The sequence below is a fragment of the Protomyctophum parallelum genome (genome assembly GCF_964188405.1).
Source record: "Protomyctophum parallelum genome assembly, chromosome: 14".
In the NCBI taxonomy this organism is placed as follows: domain Eukaryota; kingdom Metazoa; phylum Chordata; class Actinopteri; order Myctophiformes; family Myctophidae; genus Protomyctophum; species Protomyctophum parallelum.
Window position 1 is genome coordinate 18,862,564 of NC_139709.1, and position 21,703 is coordinate 18,884,266.

Genomic DNA, 21,703 nt, shown 5'->3' on the forward strand with positions numbered 1-21,703 from the left:
ACGTCACGAGCCGCGGTGAAGCGCAAACCACCGCCACCGCTCCAGCCCTTCTCTCTGTTTTTACTCACCACCGCTCAACGTTATTTCAGCTCCGGTGGTCAGCTCACCACCGGAGCGGTGGTAACCTTACCACCGAAAATCCAGACTATGAATAGGCCTTTACCCTATCCCCAAACCCCACAGGTGAGTCGTAGTCTGACTAACGTGTGCCCCCTGGATCGTTGACGTGTATTGTTTTGAAAGAAAAGTCAGGAGAAATAACCAATATCAATAACCTCTTAAGTGCAGTCACTATTACTCTACCATATACTGTTAACAATAATCTGTTTTGATACTGTGTGAACTTGAACTAGGCGTGTGCGACTAAGTAGCCTTTATTTACAACTCTAACTGCACTGACCTATTGCTGTTCTTCACCAGTAGCCTGTGAATTGTCTAGTATTTTCTCTGTCCCTGGAACTGGACTGGTACGTTTTTTTTCCTTTTTCCAACTCACAAGTCCCATTAACTACTAAGAAGTTAACTAGTTACATACATTAAAAGGTTGCTGGGTCAACTGATATCCAACTATGTTCCCGTCTTCAAATGTTATAAAGAAAAACAAAAAAACAGACTGGTATATACCGTTATATATGTGTGTGACGTGTTACAAACAAAACATATTACCAAACATGTTTCTTTGCAATGCAGTAGAAAAACCTTGAAAATAACAATTTACACAATTATTAAGACAATGGTGGCAAAAATGACATGGAAACCAAACTACAGCAGACAGGGGTTTAAACCATAAAGTTCTGTCTTCACTGTCTTGTCCAATGTCTGTCTATCTAGCTGAGGAACAGTGTTTGTCTTAACTGAACATGAATAAACTACTGCAGAAAAAACATCAATGTAACATTGTCACAGAAACAAGTTCACATATGATCCATCAAATCAACAATTGATGGTTCATTCATCCACGTACAAGTGCAGGAGCGGCCATAGCTGAATGGGTAGAGATGCCGCCCTTCTCTGTTGTGTCCCGGGTTCCGGCCTGTGTGTCCCTGAGCAAGACACTTCATCCCTTAACTGCTCCCCAGGTGCTGCCCCTGTAGCACCCACTGCTCCTCCTGATACTTAGAGTGGGGTTCAATGCAGCGGACACATTTCACCATTCCGTATGTGCAAATAAACAGCTACAAATACACCAAAGGAGTGGGGACCAAATTATTTAGATCTTTGTAATAAATAAATAAAAGATCCTCTGAACAATGAACATTTGGTCATAGTAAAGTTCCAGGACCAGGCTTTGTTTGTTGACCTCATGATATTTGAGGTAAATGAGACAAATTATCATTTAGGGCATTCACTTAAATGTATAACCTGGTCTCTGTGTGAACAGAATGGGTGCCATTAAACAAACTGCCACAAAGGCCCATAGAAAAATATACCAATCAAACAAATGTACCAGCTGGTACACTGCAAATACTGAGTGTTAATTTATCTCAGAATATAACAAATGTATGCTTTTGCCTGTGTATTAATTTCCCACTCCACAGGCAATATATACTGTAATGACTTCCAGAACAAGAATAGCAAATTCCATAACTACAGTCATTGTGTCAAGTGAACTGTCCTTGCTTCACCCAAGTATTTGGTACCAGCTTGCTGCCTTGTAATACCAAGGATTGATGGGTCATGTTAAGAGGCTCTCAAAAGAAAATAGCCTGCACATTGGTGATGCTGAAATAGCTCTGCTCTATTTCTATTGCGTCAACATTTCGATCAATCAGATCTTCATCAGAACATACATGAACTGTATATGTCCCGATGAAGATTTGATTGATCGAAACATTGACACAATAAAAATACAGCAGAGCTTTTTCAGTATCACCATTGTGCAGAGTCGGCAGACTCCTGTGTTCCTTTGTGATACTTCGGCTTGTCTTGCACCTGGGCCACGGATGTACGTGCACTACCCTCCTCGTGTTAAGAGGCTGCCGCCTAGATCATTTGTCCCCTGGGGTGCAGTAGAATGGCGTTGGGGTGTGGTTTGGGCCTGAGGACGCCATTGCTGTAGTAGAAGTGGTTGGTCAAAGCCTCCGAGATCTTGTACGTGCTACTGCGGTCGTCTCCATCGTCTTCACCTTCTTCATCCCGCTCCATGACCGTCTGAGCACAACCCCACTCCACGTCCCCTGGCGTCCCTCCATCGCTGAGGCCGGTTAGTTCTCTGGGGCCGAGGCCCTCCTCCTGCTGGAGCTTAGGAGGAATCAAGGATGAAGGCAGACCAGAATCCTAGAGGATGGGGAGGAAAATAAATGTCATTAGCATGTTACTTTGACTTGCGGTACTTAAAGTCTTTAGAACTGGGGTGAAATTTACTGTCTATGTGCTTGCACACACACAATATATACCCTATGCAATTTAAATGAAAGTTAGAAAACATTTGTATTCCGTCTTGTAAAGATTTTTTTATTGACTTGTGTTAAAGATCCAGCTCCAACTAGAGTGAATCTATCCATATCCCACTACTGGCTTCTTACGCTGTTTTACAATGCTGTTCTTAGTGTAGATGCAGTCTAAAGCCCAAACCACAACAAAGGGTCAGGACAAAACGGTTTTTAAGGTCAACCATACCAATGCAACTCAATGAGTTACATTGGTGTGGTGTGGTTGACCTTAAAAAACATTTTGTCCTGACCGGACCCTTTGGTGTGGGTTGGCCTAATGATAGTCCAATGTAATACATTTCATTTATAAATCTATGTACTTCAGAGATATGTCACTTGTCCTATTTCAGTGGCACTGCCACCAATTAGAGATCCAATGATGATGATGAGACACAAGTACATGGCGGTAGGATGCGACATAATCTTCAAGCTGATCTGTTGAAAATTCGGCCAAAATACCAGTGACATGTTGCTGTTCTGCAGGTATGACTCCACCCTCCTTCTGCGCTCTTCTCGCTCTCCGTCCATCTCCCTCTCTCCTCTGACGCTCTCCCTGCCACTGTCGTGCCAGACCACCGGTCGGCCCAACTCGTCCACTTCCACTCCACCCGGACCCCCCCACTTCCCGCACAGGGTGGACTGACTGCCCTTGTAGGGACGATCCTGGAGGCAGGGAACAGAGTGGTTGTCAAGTTAATTTATAAAGCATTTAAAGTAATTTGAGATTTTAGCCACTTTTAACCATCATTTAATACTTTGGCTACTAAAAAATAACAGATAATAAGCTCATTAGCACTAATGAGCTTGTAGATTTGCTATTGTTGAAAAATTCTGACAATTTGTGCAATCTTTGAATATATATATTTTTAAACCAAACATTTAAACTCAAATCTTTGCTTCTGGGAGGGACCCTGGGACAAAAATATTTATAGATGGGGATCCGCGGCCAAATTCATTATATTATTTTGGGAGTCCTTGAGACGAAAACGTTTGAGCACCACAGATATATGTTTTGGATTTAGAATTTAGAAGACATTTATCAGGTCTTAATGGGTTCAAAACAACCAGGGTTGACCAAAGTGCCGTTTGCCGTATATCATGATAAAACAGCATAATAGTAATAAGTGCAATAGAGCAATTAACACAGAACATTTAAGTATCATTAGAAAACACCAAATAGGCCTGGGACACCTAGGCTGGTAATCCAGCCTGACAGTGTGTCGTGGGTTCGAGTCACAATCCAGACGACCTTTGCTGTCAACCCCATCACTCAACCCCATTCCTGTCAAAACTACTGTAAATCTATCAATAAAGGCACAACAAAGGTACAAGATACAGTACCAGGGTTGTGGCTCTTTCGGAGCGGGAACTTTGGGGGTGGGGGGAGTAACATACACACATTTTGTATGGTATTGTATTATTATTAATTATTTAAAGGTATATTCAGTGATTTCAATCAAAAAACCTTAGGTTTCGTTTTTGGCTGGGACCTAAGCCTTTCATCCAATCAGGATAGAGAGCCAAAAACGAAACTTAAGGTTTTTTGACCCCCAGGGGTTAACTGGGGACAGGGAGGAACTCCTTATATGGTCAGCAAACTCTATAGTAGAGAGGATTATCACAACAAAACAAAAAAATAAGTGATATTTGAATTAAGTGAAATCACTGAATATACCTTTAATTATGTGATTTGGAAAATATCAATAAAGAAACCAAATAAACCGCAGACGTGGGTGCGACTGTGGTGTAAAAGTTGGAGGGGAATGTCACAAAAACGTTACAGCAGTAATGACTCCACAATAATTCTTTATGTCATATAACACTAAATGACTTATCTTACATCAAGCAAGCACTTGCAGCCAGGCACACGTAGGAGCCAACCACTGGCAACAGTGACTGAGTACTTGCACGATTGCTTTTCTATGCCTACGTAATTTCACTTATTTACGTATCTCCCTCTTGCTGAACCACAGTTGCTCTGATTCAATACAAAGGCTTCTAGACAGTCTGGTTTTCCCTCCTGATAAGTCGGGTTTGAACAAGAAACAAAGTCAAGTATTGTGCTCAACTCAAAGGTCTTCAGAGTATGATGGGTGCCAACCCAAAAGCCACAAAAATAGCAAATGAAAGTTGTCAGCACTTAGTATGCAACACTTTTAATAACGCAGATGGAGAACAGTAGGGCTTCCTCAGCATTTTGAGACATGGGTGTGAAGCAAGTCTGGTTTTAGGACATCTCTCTAAACATCACATCTTGCTTTAATAGTGTGAACTTTAGGTTCTGTTGATAAGCTTTTTAACTAATTAATATGACAATTCTTAGAGCGGATATATTAATCATTCATGATCATCACACAGGTCTTCTAGATTGTTTCTAAATGTTTGTTTGATTGATTGATTGAAATATTTATTAACAGTTTGCAGTTTGCACAACTCAATACAAAGACTGTTAAGTGTGAGTGGACGACCCAATAAAGCATTACACTTGTTTACAAGAAGGTCCACCTTGTTCAATTCATCAAAACATTTAGAGACGTACAAATACACACTTCTATATAGCCAAAGAATAGAACAGGAATTCATCATAAAGGAGTTAAATAGGGAAAAGAAACATATACAGTGAGGGGGAAAAGGGGTGGGGGGGAGGGGATTCAGATTTTACAGGGACCAGTTTCAAATTGCAGCCATCCGTAGGTGCCCTTTGAGAGCGGTTTTGAAAGAGTCATGTGATTCGCATGTCTTAATGATTGTAGGTAGGGCGTTCCACATTTTGGTGGCATAGGAGCGAAAAGAATGTAGTCCCTTGTTTGTGCCGAATCTGGGTTGCACATGGTTTGTTGCACTCCCTCTGGTGTTGTGGGTGTGGACTTCGTTAACATTAAGGAAGTATTTAGACAGGTACATGGGTATCTTGGTGGTGTATGGAATCTTGTGGACCAGACCCATTGCAAGATGATGTACTCTGTCGTCAACCCTAAGCAAATCCAGCCAATCCAGCCTGTTCTTTGGCTATAAGTGTCTATTTTTACATCTCTAAATGTTTTGATGAATTGAACAAGGTGGACCCTCTTGTAAACAAGTGTAATGCTTTATTGGGTCGTCCACTCACAGTTAACAGTCTTTGTATTGAGTTGTGCTTGAAATGTACTGTAATTCTGCAAACTGTTAATAAATATTTCAATCAATCAATCAAAGTGGGCAGGGATGAGGTGGGTTCGGGGGGTGAGGCCAAGTAGGAGCCTGACCAGTTTGTTTTGGGAAGTCTGGAGCCTAGTTTTAAGGGCCTTTGATGCTGTGGTACCAAGAGGTGCATGCATAGTAGAAATGTGTTACTGTCTTCCAGTAAGGAATATAGATTATTTTCTTTTTCCAAATTCAGGTCTTATTACTATTTGTAGTAGCAATATTCACCCTCCTTTCCTCAGCGTGTGTTCCAATAGTTATTAAGGATAATAACTAATGTGTGCATTGAAGAACTGGAATGTTGTCTTTCTTGATCATTTGCTTTTCAAACATAGATCAATCAAGCTGTAATAGTAATGAGTTACTGGTGGAGTATGCAAGCTATAGAGAAGTGTTTCTCAAAGTGGATCCCAGGGACTCTCTCAGTTCCTTTAGGCAGGTAACCGGGTATACATTGGCCCTTACAAGTCTGTAACTCTGCCAAATGTACCCTAACAGGTCCATTTGGTTCCATTTGTATACTGCCAGGGTTAAGGAGAGACCTTGACATTTAAAAGTTTGAGAAACATTGCTATGGAAACCCCCCCCCCCCCCCCCCTTACTAAATATTGGTTGATTGTAATTATAACCGTCATCACGGTGGCATTTATAAAGTATTTCCAGAGGAGGCTTGGTGACAGCTCTTACCAGGGATAGACGGCTGTTCCTCATTCTACTGTCGACCCTGAGCAGTGCGTAGTCTTCTCCCTGAGAAGGAACCACAATATCAATACAGTCAGAGTACACAAACAGCTTACACACACACGGTGTGCCTCAGCGCATGTTTGAAGATTTACAAGCCGCTAATCACTATTACCCCCAAAGTGGGGGTCCTTGAAATTAAATGGGTTGAGAATCACTGCAAGAGCCGTAAAAATGTTCTCTTATGGGGGTCCCTGTCATATGTTTTTAAATGGGGGTCTGCGGGCTAATAACATAAGTGTCAATTTGGGGGTCCTTGACATGAAAAAGTTTGGGAACCACTGGTATAAAGTATAGTATAAGTATAAATGACTGAAAAAGGGAAATATTTAAGTGAAGTAAAAGTACCTCACAATTATTGTTTTTAACTGCAGTACTTGAGTAAATGTAATTAGTTACTTTCCATCACCGCCTCCCTCCACCAACACCCGTCTCACAAAGTAGCCCCATGCCTCCAGGCTCCACTGTGACTAGGGCGGGTCTGTTCTCTAGTCTAGTCTACATACACACACATCCACACGGTCTCTTTGCCTGTACCTGCACCCTGGGGTCTGTGCTAACAGAGTTGAGTCTCCTGGAGGACGCTTGTCTGGAGAGGGTGTTAATTTCCTCCCTGGCAGAAAAGAAAATGAGAAGACGACACATTTTGAGGATTTACAAAATCAAATAGTGCTGTGTCTGCCAATTCATTTCAGCGAAAAGAGCCATATTTAGACCGAAAAACGGTTGGAAATAGCTGTTTACGGAGATGTAATCACACTTGAGCTCATCAACAATGCTGCAGTGTCTGACTGACAATGGCCGCAGATTGCATAATTGTGTTAATTGGGGGGGAAAGTAATACATTTTAACCACTTTAACCCTGGTGTAGATATTTTGAGCTTGTCATTAGAGGAAAAACTGCTGCAGTCATACAACATCCAGTTAACAGAGTTCAAAACTCAAGAGCATGGCAATTTCTGTAGGATAAATTTCTGGCCTGTAGTATCAACTCTGCATCTAAGTAAGTAGGTCAGAGTGTCCTATTGTCTCTATCCCCTTTCCAATGAACTAGACCCCTGGGAGATGGATTGCTTAGGTGGAGCCCAACACCTAACCATTTGTGATGATTTGATTGGCTGAGCACAGAATGTGATGTATGATGATGTATGATTATATTGAGCGCCCCTCACTTCACACAAGTGTGATTTCCCCCCCTCTTTTTCTCACCAGAGCTCAGCCCATAATGTGAATAATTCCTTTGATCTTAATCACAGTTTGTTGTTCGGCCCGCCCATGTCATCTCGCACTTACTTCACAACTGAAAACAAAAGCAATCAAAACCCAACCTTTTCACTTTGTGGCATTTTGAACTCACGTTCTCTCACTGAGCTCCAGTTCTAGTTTCTTGTTCCTGCTTCTATGGTAGCGGTTGACCAATAGGATGATGAGTACCATGACCATGACCAAAGCTCCGGCAGAGGAACCAATGATGATCAGCAACAAGTTGTCAAAGTGCGTCTCCCCTGCACTACGAGATCTCTCTGAAGAAATGGCACAAGAGGAGAAATGAGAATGCATCAATCCACACAACGCAACGAGCTGCAACTTGAAACCATCTGCAGCGGTCTGAATTGACCTGTTGCAGGTCGGTGTAGTTTAGAGATTTTGTTTTAAGTTGTTGCAAGTGGTTGTAGACTTTGGATTGGGCCTTAGTTGCATGCCATTATCGGCCACCAAAAATAGCCAATCTAAAAGCTCGCAACACATTGTGTGTTGCAGATGACTGTGCTTGTAGACACTAGACAGCCTATTTTCGGTAAGCAACATCCACGAGAAACAAAGTAACTCGAGAAACACATGCACTCACCCCACACACAACAAAAGACACTGTCCTTCGTCTCACATTCAAACACATACAGTACATGCATGCATGTGACAAGTTGCCAACGACAGTCAGTGGCATTCTCCCCATGCATGCCTTTTGATGATTGTCACCCATGTGAACCACCACAAGGGGGCAGCAAAATCACCCAAATTACAGTAGAATTAACAAGCATGCTTTTTGTCATTTGGAAACTCAACTCTCTCCTGGAGTCCATGAACCCTCTCTCTCCTCGCTCCTTTCTAAAATAAGAACACAACATGGTAGGAATGCATCCAGGTTCTCCTCCAGTAAACATCTAGACACCTGCAGCATTAAAAGCTCCTTGCTCTCTTTAATACCTGCTACTGTCAGGATATATTCTGCCGATCCTGCTCCCACATTGTTGACGGCTACACATCCGTAGACCCCACTGTCATTCATGTGGAGGACCCGTCCAAAAACAAGGTTTCCTCCAATCACAGTCACACCCTCTGGTAGAGCGCCTCCCTTCCTGTGGATTATCAAATGCATCATTAATAAGGATAGGGATGTGTCATAATGATACTGAGAGTGTCCACTCCCTGCTTCTGCAAATAACTATTAGCAATGACTAATTCCATTATTTGATGTGTTGCTGGTGAGGGATTTTGACACTTTGAAACCAGTTCCGCTTTAAATAATTTCAGGGTAGAATAAATTGTATCCAGTTCTCTGTCAAAGGAACTGTGCAGCATGCGGGGATGTGAACGTGTGTACGAAAACAAACGGCCAGCCTATTAAAAACCCAAACAACTGGTTTACATCACGGAAATGAATTGGCTAAATAAACGCTACATGGCTCAGGTTCACCGCAGAGGGGAAACCAGTAATTTGAATGCACCTGAACCCTGGCGCCCATTGATCTGAATAGACAAAATACTAGGATTGTGGGGATTTAAGCAGGTCCAGCCTCTCAAGTCTGCAGCTGAAGACATCACACAGGCCTTTTTAATAGGAGAGCCGGTTTCTGACCAAATCCACTGAGAGGGTTCATGTTGCTTTGGTTTCGTTGTACCCAGGCAGCCATCTTTGTGCTGCTTACACTCCCACCCCAAACCTAGGGCCTCTCGAGTTTCTATTCTCGACCCCACCTAGCTTTTCTAACGACCCGGCCTTTATAATGGAGTCAGCAGGAGAGATTTTATCTGATAATGAATAGATGGCTCCGAATGACACAGTTAAAGGTGAACCATTCATTGTAAAAAAAATGCTAAACATTCACATTCTGTTTCTGTAACCCCAAGACGTCACAGAATTAAATGTTTGTGAATGAACTATGCACAGGAACCAAACATTTCAAGAGTTCAATCAGAAAATATGATTAAAATCATCGAATTGCATCCTCTTTGGTAATGTATCCATTTGTAACTATAACATTTTTTTAACACTTGGTTTATTTATTGGTTATGTTTGTACCCTCTCAGAATTAAATGAACACTGAGGACTTTACAGCGTACATATGGTCCTATTGCCTGGATATTTCTCACTTGGCCCTCCAGAATGCTTCTTTGTGCGTTCAGTCCTAACTGTAATGGCAGGTACAGTATCTCTAATTAAAGCACAGACCCTGTGTTTTACTGGGCATTAGACTGATATTTAACACAAGTCACTATGATTAAGAGCTTAGCATGTGTCTCCAGCTCTTCCCTGTCCCTCCCTCATGTGAAAATGGTTCCCCTGCCTCGTCTTCCAAAAAAATTGGTATATTGCGCAACGTGACAGCATGGTTTTTTTTTTATCCCATGTTCAATTGAGCCACGGCCCACGGATAGAGAGGCGCCCTCCTTTCGGGGCCGACGCGCGCTTCTTTTCTGTAGTCCACAGGCGTGTAATCTGCGTGTATGAGTGGCAGCTTACACGTGTTTTGAGAAGCATTCCAGCATCTTGTAAAGAGCCATTTAGAAGCGCAGCTAGTATTACAGTGCATTGAATTAACGTGTAATTGCCTGAGAGACAGACGGTGAATCAAAACAGTGAGCAGACAGGGTGATGCCAGTACCATGTCCATGTGATGTTGTGAGGTTTAGGATGTCCTCCTCCGTCGCAGCTCAGCTCTGCGTTCTCCAGGCCCACGTACCAGTCGGATTTACCCGTTCTCACAGTGGCATCTGGAGGGTCTGAAATAAACAGATCCACAGATCAATACAAGATAGTTTTTGTGGATGTGTTTTGAGAATTTTTGGAAAAATTATAACTTATTCAACCAATAAACTAAATAATAATTTGTTGGTTAAATAATAACAAAAATGGATCCATAGACGCCTTAACAGACGGCGTCACACTGAAAAGCACCAGCATTGGCACGTACTAGGCCGGCCGCACAAGAACCTTGCCTCTCATAAGATGTAATGGAAAATTTCTCACTGCACTCGTGTGTAAAAAATGCACCATCAAACTTTCAGATAGGATTTTTATTGTGATCTCTCGCCCTTGACATATATAAGCCTTGGTTTCTGTTGTGTGTGAAGAATAATAGCAATTCAAAACAGTTCTCAAAACCACACCTACATTTGCTGTCATAAGAACGGGAGGTGTGCTCATGATCACAGCAGCAGAGCCTGTTTGTGCGTGGCTGCGTGCGCACCTGCAGCCCATCAAGTATAATTTATGCTCCGTCCCGTGATGGTGTCGCGCACGCAAACCAATAAGCTCACAACAGTCACGTCTGCGACGCGATGTGAGCTTGTATATCACTCGGCTGTTCTCTGTGCGCAATACTATTGCACAATGAAGTATAAATGTCTCATTAGCCAACACACAAGAGGAGGTTGAATGGACTGAAACCAGCTCTCCCCAAAACAACAGGTTTGGTGATCTGTCAATCTGGAATTGATTCATAATTTCCGGACTATAAAGCGCACCTGAATATAAGCCGCACCAGCTACATTTAGGGAAAAAAACAAATGTGTACATATACAAGCCACACTGGACTATAAGCCGCATAGAGGCCATAGCCGGCCATAGAGTTTGGCCGGAGAGAGATTTAGAAAGTCCCCTAGTGACCGTTAGCTGTAAAAATCCATAGATTAGGGGTTCAAAGCATGGGAAAAAAGTAGCGGCTTATAGTACGGAAATGACGGTACATGAAACAGTCACCTGTGTGCCCAGTCCCAATGTTTGTAAACAAATAATTGGTCTATTGGAATACAGGTTATTTTTTCCATCCATTGCTTGAAAAGTATCGTGGGCTCTGGACAAATACAAACTCTTATAGACAGTTATAGACGGCTAGACTCCTGCAGAGCCATGCTGTAAAAGCTAGTAAATGTCACACAGGTATTGTGTGTACTGGCAACACGGTCAAATCATTTGGATGCATTTACACACTCAAAGGTTAACCACTTAAAGTTAACCTTTATATACTGAACTTATTTGACCAGGGCTTTCCCCAGGGTTTTCCCCTCTCCACCAAATGTCTTCGCTGGAAAATAGCAGATCTACAGTTCAGTATTAGTACAGTACAGCAAATAAAACAAGTGCATCAATAAGGTGTTGCATGAGTTGCGTTGGTCACTCACACTGAACCACCAGCAGGTTGCTCAGCCTGTGGGGATGCGCCAGGCCCGGGTGCCACACCAGGCAGTCAAGGCGCTTGCCGTTCATGCTGCGCAGTGGGTGGAGGGAGTAGTGGCTGGACACGTGACCGCCCTCTGTGCTGCGGTCCTGGGACTGGCCCGGCAGGTCCGTGTCCCAGGAGAGACGGGGAGGAGGGCGGCCCACGGCGCGGCACGAGGCGGCCAAACCGAAGGGATGACCCTCCGTCAGCACCACAGGTTCCAGAGAGGAGATGGGTAAGGCTGTTTCGGGGAGACAAAGTTGCCATGATGATTGTGGACATTTTTACAGGCTTTTAGTCGATGCTCTAACTCAGGTCAACTTATCCTACGGTAAGTTCAGTCAGGACAACTCATGAATGGATTAAATACCGTATATCTATTGAATATAAAATAAGCAATATATATCATGGTTTGGCGATGAATTGTATCTGCTTTTTGGGTACTCTGATCAAGCGCATCAGTCCCAACCATAGGGACTCCGAATCCCCCATACCTAAACAGCAGATCCAAAACGACAGGTGGTAGCTGGGGTGGAGGAGGGTGAGCAGCTAAGGTTTAAGCAGACAGCAGCGCAGCAGTATCAGACAGTGTGCAGCAGTAAACAGGATGAGCAGTGCAAACTTCCAGTTTAAATAGCCGGTATAAAGGTGGAATGAGTGCGAGATTGGATGAAGCGAATCATGTGAATGAGAATGTGATGCCGAGGGGGCCCAATGAATGGCCGGCAGCAACTGCACTGAATTTCCTGACTGAACTTGCTTTGGGCATGTCTGTGACAGGCACGACGCTCATTTCTATACATCACTGGTTCCAAACTGGGTCGGAACTCAGGACCCTTATGGATGGCAGACAAATATTTATGGTTCCATTTATTTTTTGTTTCCTACATTTTGTTTGTAATTATTATTATTTCAAAACATGGGGGGGTTGGGTTGTCATCTCTCTCCCCATTTCCTGTCAATAATCTATCAATTAAAAAATATCTTAAAAAACAAGAAAAGTGCACAGAACTGCATGACCTTTCTCTCCTCAAACCTAGCCTAGCCACATGCAATTAACCTAAAGCAGCTTGTCTTGTGTTGCGTGCGCACGCGCACTGTGGCTGTCTCACAGTTAAACTGCTAACCACACACAGGAAGTGGTTCACTGGGTCAAAGAGATGACAGAGACACAAGGTCCAAATGAGGACAACAAGGACCTCGCATGCAACAAATTAGCAGTAAACGACATATAATGTTACATAATGTAACTTCAACATTCTACGGTTGAGAGTAATGGAATGCAGTGCTTTCACTTTTGTCTTTGTTGTGGTTGTTTTTTGCGTCTTAAGCGTGCTGAAACACGTATAGTTGTCTGTAAACATTGAATGAATTAGTAGTAATTTATTCAAAAAGGGATTTTCCACTCAAACTGGCACGGTACAAATATGAACTGGATGATCTAAACAAAGATCATGTGAACTCTTCCACTTTAAAGGTTGTTAGCTAATCAATATGATCAAAATCTTTGTACTTTGCAGTTGGTATTCAGAGAGGAGTGACAAACTAATTATCAGAGTCAGAATTTAGTTTAAGGACCATTTCATGGTTCGGTATATTTATTTCACTAATAATTCAAATTACTGTACTTCCGTGTCAGGCTTTCAACTCAGCTCAGCATTGAAGGAATTCATGCATTACCAAAATACTGTACGCACAATATGGAGCACAATGGATTGTGCTTTGATCCCTAGCGTTATTCGGTGAAAATAGCCTATCTACAAGCTTACGTGTCGCAACGTGATGAATTGCGAGCACTAGATCGGTTAGTTTGTACAAAGATATTAATGTAGAGCAAAAACAGATGAAGACCTAGTATAGAGCCCTGGGGGACTCCGGTCAACTAAGTATATAGGGCTTTAAGTGGTTAAGAAGTAAACCCATCGATAATGTTTTTGCGGGTTTCTGAGCCCTTGTAATAAACAGAGGCCTACATGCTGTATCTCAAAAACGGCTACACTTCAAAAGAGATGTAGTTAGTTTAATTCCACTCATTACATATCATTATGTCAGCTCTGATGGGATCTAGCGATTGCGGGAGGAAAAAGGGCTCTTACTCCAGACGGTGAGGACGACGCGTCTCTCGAAGTTCCCTGAAGGGAAGGTGGAGATGTGGCAGGTGTAGGTGCCGTGGTCAGACTCCTCTGTGCTGGGGATGAGCAGGGCCGAGTTCTCTGTGGGGTTGCTGCTCTCGAACCGTACCCGCCCGGCGTAACGGCCAAATGCTACACACGCGCACACACACACACACACACACACACACAAAATGTGCAACAGATTCTGTACATTAGTTTCTCGTGAGTCGTGACCTTCAGGTCCGGGATAACGATCTCTGCGAGTGTACAAATAGAACCAAATGGACCCTTATAAGTGTCCATTTGTACACTCTCAGAGTTAAATAAACACTGTATAGATTGGGGTCGATTTAAAAAAAAAGTCAAATAAGGTCTTTGGTCAAATGCATATCAAGCTGACAGTAGACTATAGAAGTTATGAATGAACGTTTTAAGTGTATTTGTAAATAAATTATTTCTCCCTCAAATATTTGCCCAAATAAGGAGTTCCACTAAGGCTTTTGATTGATTGAATAGTTTATTGCGAACGCAGTGAGCCACTTACTATGAGACCCTGCTGCTCATGTCTGTGTGTCTGTCTGTGTGTCTGTCCCGCTGTGACACCACCCGCACGCCACCAGAGGGCGCAGCTGTAGCACACACACACACACACACACACACACACACACACACACACACACACACACACACACACACACACACACACACACACACACACACACACACACACACACACACACACACACACACACACACACACACACACACACACACACACACACACACACACACACACACACACACACACACACACACACACACACACGAGCTGCGTTCGCTTCCCGCGTTTGCGCGTCTTACTTGTTAGACAGAAATGTAAAGTCAAAACACCTGGTCTAAAAGGGATAGCACCAAAAAAGGTCCTTGCGGTCTTGTTTCCATTTAGGCCCTATACAATCAATTCATAAACAGACAGAGAGACGACAACTGCATTGGCACCTGTTCTTGTATAAAGCCATGTTTGGATATTGTCCTAAATACATCTCATCATTTCTGAAATAGGACTCTGAACCTTACCACACCAGATCAAGTCATTTCCCCAAATTCAAGGTACCAAAAGTTAACTCTGAACTTGGTAGACCTGTTTTTGACTTCTGTGGCCCTACCCCTGAGTCATTTTAAAACCATGGTGAGCTTACAGATCCCCACAATATGTAACTATGTTCTTAGATCGTTTTGAAATTCCTCTTAGCTTCAATTTGTAACCTATGAAATTCACATGACGACATGAAAATAACAACAAATTCCAATATCGTCACAAAACAATTACAGTGCAAGAAAAAAGGAAGGGGGTTGTAACACCTGTCTAAGGGAGAAAGGATCATTTCCTCTCCCTTAGGCCTGCTGAAAGGTTTTAAAAGGATGCCAGTGATCTTTTTTAAGGGAAGAGGTCAGGGCATTCCACGCTTGGGTGTCAGTGCTGTAGAAGACAGACCTCCAAATACTGACATCAGTCATGCCCAAATATAGAGTTCCTCCACATGTCTCCAGACTAGCATCCAAGATCAGGAAATATGGGGCTCCGTAGTCCAGACACAACTGCACACCTACTAACCTGCTAGCCATAGCTGCACCCCTAGGGATCCATGCCGTTATCATGTTGCGTTCAAACGAGGCATATGCAAAAATGCAAAGATCACAGCATATTTGTTGCTTAAGATAAGATAGATAAGTTGTCAACTTGTCACTGTACGAGACATACAACGAAACTTTGTTTAGTGCATCCATACAAATAAACAGTAGTATCAACAAAGAAAGCTTTGTACATCTGTTGCTCACACATTGACATCATCAGGCGTGTGTCCATACTAGTGACGTGTGTCTGAGGCGCAGCAGCCGGCAGGAGAGATTGAGAAAAAACAGCAACAATCCAGCATGGAGTCTCAACTATGAGCCCTTTTGGACCTGGGCTACAAACATCGGATGTACTTCGTAGCTTCATGTCGCTGGCTTCCATTGACAATGAATTGTAGACTATCTTTGCATCTGCCCGTGTGAACGCACCATTAGACCCTTGTTGAACTCTTTTATTTTTGGCTAGACTTTTCAAATCAATCTGCACTTTAAAATGCAATCAAATGTAACTACAACAACAAAATAGCCATGCCTGTCGCTTTTCATACAGTACTGAAATGAATGGAATACAGTGACTTCCTTCATAATCAAACAAACCAGGATGGGCTATGCTTTGGAAAATGGTGTGAATACCGTGAGTCATTACCTGGACTAAACCTGCCAGACTGCTGGTATGGTCCTTTAACCCATATGACCTGGGTCTGATGCAAAATGCCTTATAAATCAGCACACTTTTTGTAATTCAAAATTATTCAAGATTTTTCAAAAATGTGACATGCCGTGAGCTAATTTTGAATATCCAATGCTAAAATCTAAAATAACACAGATCAGATGCTTCACCAGTTTTAATTGGACAATGTCCTGGTTTGATATTGATGTGGCTTTCATACCATACATTGATAGTGCCAGTTTTGCCACCCAGGGGCCACTTACACCCAACCGTAGAATGAGCTTTGACACCTCCACCACCTATGTCCAATTAATGCTCCGTCTTGAGACGAGGCAGAAATCACGCTTCAGTAGATCACAAACAACCAGCAGTCAGGCAGAACTCAGGAGAAGAGCGGTGACGATCAGGGTCATATTGCACTTTCCCAGACAATGACATTCATCTGGTGATTCTCATCTAGACTAGAGCAAATAAGACAGTAACGCCAAATCCCACCAGCCTGGTAGACTGTCCTGCTTTAGATAGTAGACACCTGGTCTATTGTTGTTGGAAGGTGATCCTACGTACGCTGCCACCACAGGAGTCTTTCAGTGATAATTACACCGTATGCTGCCTTTGTTAGGAAGATTAAAGTCGAGTGAACCACATCTGTAGTAGGAGCTGTTGGCTGCACGCACAACTGGCCCCGGTGTTTATTTCCTGCTTCTTCTATTTGTCTTGAGGCCTATGCCGTGCTTGGCTGCTTTAATTGATTCAGACTTCATTCAACCCTGATCCCCGCCCATGAAAACAACTCCTCGCATTCAGTAGCCACCAGAAGTAAATAGTTCTCTTCTAAAACATTATACAGTCCCATTTTAGAAAATTATTAACTTGGTTTCATTGTTTGATATCTCTACAACATAGACTGTGAAGAAGGCCCTTCCTATGTCAAGCATATGGTTACAAATACAGTGGGCACCTAAACAATATGGAAAATGGTTGGAAATAATGTTAAGTATGTATGTGAACGGTGCACGGTACATCATTATCAGACCTACATTTTGCCTTCAACTTCTTGTTTATGCCAAAAATGGTGTATTTTGTATACATTTTTAGCAACTGTAGAAATATTAGTCCTTAAATGTCATTAAAAATATATGCAATTGGCCACCCAATTATGAAAAAATGCTAATATGAAATAAAAAAATCTGACCTGTCTGAAGTGAGTGGTGCAACAGCACCCCCTGTTGGTACCCTAAACATACATAGGACACAGGGACACAGCCAGGGACGGACAAAGCTGGGCATAGGAGTGGCTGCTATGCTCCCTATGGTAGCACCACTCAAAAAATAATACATTTTAAATCGTGCCCAGAGTTCTCAAGTGCTCACTCTTCTGGTTACCCTGCATAGTGCATACCTGTGTGTCCGTCTTGGAAGTGGGCTAGGATGATCTGCTCCTTGGTGCCATCTGGCAGCTCTTTGTACCAGCTGACTTGCACCACACTCTCATGGCTCTCTGCCTGGTAGCGGCAGGGGAACCTGGTCTCACTCTCCGTTACGGTGCGGAGAGACGTGACCGGCTCTGGGGGCTCCACAAACTCAGCCTGCGCCACACACACCACTGCAGGACAAAATAGAGATAAAGAAAATGTAAAGCCTCATTTATGGTTGCCTTTTCTCTACAGCAGGAGTCTTCATGGTTTTTTAGGATAAGGACGCCTTAGCTGAGAGGAGATGAGATATGCGTGTGTGTGCACTATATGTATATATTGTGTTGCAGATTAAACATTTTCATAGATGTGGCGCCCGCTGGCCAAGTAGTCCAGGCGCATGCCACATATAGGCTTTGGCCTGACAGCGTGTTGCATATTCGAGTCCCGTTCATGACGACCTTTTCTGCGTGTCTCTCCCCTTCTCTCTCTCTCCCTCTTTCCTGTCAGTCTTCACTTGATACTATCAATAAAGGCAGAAAAGCCAAGAACAAATCTTAAAGAAAAATAGAAATGTTAAAGTGGATTTTCTGTCATTTGACCACTTAAATCGTCAATACTTGACGTTTGACTTGACCTTTCACTAATAAGTCTGCACTTTTTTCCCTCTACACCAAACCTATTTGCCGAAAGTATACAATCTACAAGCTCACATAGATCTGTTGTTTTTGGCTAAAACTCTCCTCAGAATAGGGATGCTAGGGGTTCAAGTGGTTAAAGTAAAAAAACATCCTATCACACAAAGATTTGGCGGCTCCCCTGTAGTAGCTCTGAGGCCCCCTGTTAATTAAAGACCCCTGCTCTACAGGTAATGCGGGATGTTGCGTGGGAACAAGAGAGAAAGCGACCAAGTGGACAAAGGAAGAGATTAAAGCTTTCTGATCCAGGAAGACTGTTTGAGATATCGACTGTGCTTACACTTGGGACTGACATGGGAAATGCACTTTGCATTGTGCGTCAACAGAGATGTCCCTTGACGCTGTGTGTGAGAACCTGTTGTATGTGACAATACCGTACGCTATGTGCTCACAGTACACATGTCAATGTGTCTTCACACACCAAAGTCACAAAGACAAATTCCTGTGTACAGTTCTTGTAGTGGCTGTGATTAAGTGTGAGAGATAAAAAGGTGAAGACGTCATTGAGTTGAGCCGACAGGGTGTGTGAGAACTCCGCAACAACAGTGGACAGCAAACATGTGCCCATTGAATTCTGGTTTAAAACACACATCCCTTAAGTTACTGATTCATTACCTCATTAATGTTTACACTATAACAGAGATGGGGTAACCATCCAACGTGAATGGTGAATGCATTCTCCCACACGCTCACCCTAAACACACAGTGGCAAGGACACGTCTACTAAAAAGACTAAACAATTAAGTTAAAACAACCACCTTTTATTTTTTTGGTCAACACTGAACAGCAATCTTTGTGACCTATTTTACGAGGGTGGGTGGGCGAGAGAGAGTCAGAGAGAGAGAAGAGACTAGTCAGAGATAACAGATAACATTTACTCAAGTACTGTAGTAACTGTACTACAAGTGTATTGGCTCTAGTACTGTACTACTTAAGTACAATTTTTAGATATATTTTTTACTTTAGAGGAGTATTTCCAAATGTCTATACCGGTACTCTACTCTACTCCACTAGATCTCAGAGACAAATATTGTACTTTCACCCCACTACAATTATCTCTAAACGTTAGTCACTGGCTACTTTGTGGATTTAGATTATTAAAGTGCATTGTACTACATCTGCCATTTTTAAAATATTTATCTGTATGCATTTGAAAATTTGTAAAATGGGAAATTCTGCATAATGAGTACTTTTACTTTTGGTACTTTTAAGTATATATATAATGCCAATACTTTTGTACCTTATCTCAAGTAAACTTTAAATACAGGACTTTTAGTGTGACAGAGCATTGTGGTATTGATACTTTTAACATTCCATCACTGCAAAAACAGTAGCAGTCACGAGGTTGCTCTACTAGCTTTTCCTGTTTATCCATAACAGTTAATTTTAGACCAGTAGCTTAATGTCGACTAATTAATTTGAATTCCAGACAACTCTGCACCAGGTCAACCATTGTTAATAGTCTATAAATGGATGTTGACGTGGATGAAATAAGAAAAACAGCACACAGGAATTAAATTGCAAAAGAAAACAGGAAGTGAGCCTTGTGCAATACACTAGGCTAGCCAAATGATTCATGCTCTTAGAACTTCTTGCTAAAAAGTTAAGAATGCCACTGGGTCACATTCTAGGATAGTGTGTGTTCAGTCGTGGCGCGACACACACACACACACACACACACACACACACACACACACACACACACACACAGAACAGAAGACAAATTAATAGTTTGTAACATGATTTGAGATATGCTGAATTCAGTAACTCAGTGAACACATTCATGGACTCTTCATGGCCCTGACAAAATCCACAACTTGTAGGCTATAGAAGTTTTGGATATTGTCAACCACCAACCAGTCCAGGTCTGTTTTACTGTAAAGTTCATATAGGTCAAATCTTACCAATTGCCAAGAGTTGAACCAAACTAACTGCACGGTGGATGGCGTCCCAGGCTGCTGATTTCATTTTCACTCCTCAGGTTTAAATCAAGCCCTTTCTCGCTGATCAGATCATGCCGTTTTCATAAAAAGATGTGATGGATGGTGAAATTCAACCAGAAAAGCGTGGAATTGCCACGATTGGAACACCACGATTTAAAAAAAAGTTACAGCAGTGAAAGTTGCAACCCGATTATGTCTTCCTCTTGGATGAAATTATATGTTTTTCTAGCGTTTGACCAGTTATACATGCAACATTGTTAGATTCTGCTGCCTTGTATTATCCTCTCTTCAGAAAAGAATCACGGTGCAACAATCCAAAGTCCTCCTCGGTACTGCGGTGAACTTCGTTCATTCTTGTGCTGGAGAGCTTGGCAGGTGCCAAATTAACGTATACTGTTGTTGAACGACAACTTATACACACAATACTTTAAGTAATAACATACAAAAACAATTATACAAGCACATAAACTACAAAAGCATGCTGTCTGGTTGTGTCGTGCCACGGCAGAGGTTAGCCTACTACGATGCATCCATATCCAATCCAGTACACCTGTCTGGTTTAGTAGCTCCGCCCCATTCTCATGTTGACACGGACACGCCCACCACTTTGACTCAATAGATCACTTTGACAGATGGCTGCTTCTATTGTTCCACTTTATTATTAGACGAGCAGATTTCCTTCTAACTTTAAGATTTTTTAAACCACTACACAGCAGCAAACAAAAGCACTGAAGCTTTATTTATGCATAATTATGTCCTTAAAGACACATATTTTAGAAGCCTAGCGGCCTACTATTAAATTATGCTAATATTAATAGTTTGCTTATAACGATTAGGCCTAAAGATCATGTATGTTTAAATATATATATATATATATATATTTTTTTTTTTTCTTCTCTCATTTCATGACATTTCTTGTCATGTTTGTTTTTATGTTTGTTTTTTCACAAGAATATTCATCCTGCTTTAATTTGAACCAGATGTTTTAGAAAAGTTAAATGTTGTAGGTTAGTTAATTGTGTTGGTGTGGAATGTCTCAGGCAGAAGTTAGAACAATACAATCCTAAATCCTAAGCTGGGCTAGGTTGTTTTGAATCTGCTTTGAATACAGTTGCGTGAGCAGCTATGTGTGTACATAAATACAACAAGGTGAGACACAGGGTCATGTGCATTTAGGCATGCATGCATGAGCCGCCTCAAGTGTTATACATTGAAGAAAGTATAACCAGTACCCCAGTATCTGTACTGAATATAGGCCTACAGGCCTACCTGGTCTAGCTCTACCAGTCATGAGTCATGACTCATATTATAACTCACCCGGTGAGATGTCTGCACTTTCTGATGAAAAGGGGTGAGTTATACAGTTACCACCATAGAAGTTACCACTCATATCCTCCAGCCACCTCTGAAAATGTACTTAAAGGATTAGTT

At 42.2% G+C, this 21,703-nt stretch overlaps 1 protein-coding gene across 2 annotated transcripts; it reads right to left on the minus strand.

The window, feature by feature from the left end:
* Window positions 1–167: 167 nt before the first annotated feature.
* On the minus strand, window positions 168–20,801 carry nectin4b (nectin cell adhesion molecule 4b). 2 transcript variants are annotated; one of them, XM_083781453.1, is made up of 12 exons: window positions 20,234–20,801; window positions 17,619–17,822; window positions 13,894–14,061; window positions 11,760–12,038; window positions 10,241–10,358; window positions 8,562–8,713; window positions 8,421–8,462; window positions 7,714–7,879; window positions 6,894–6,969; window positions 6,303–6,362; window positions 2,892–3,095; window positions 168–2,277 (listed from the first exon to the last, which is right to left on the minus strand). In XM_083781453.1, exons 1-12 carry the CDS (start codon window positions 20,295–20,297, stop codon window positions 1,984–1,986), a joined length of 1,827 nt encoding a protein of 608 aa, XP_083637579.1. In that variant the 5' UTR covers window positions 20,298–20,801; the 3' UTR covers window positions 168–1,983. The 2 variants fall into 2 exon arrangements, with proteins under 2 accessions (XP_083637579.1, XP_083637580.1); XM_083781454.1 differs by lacking the exon at window positions 8,421–8,462.
* Between the last annotated feature and the right edge of the window lie 902 nt (window positions 20,802–21,703).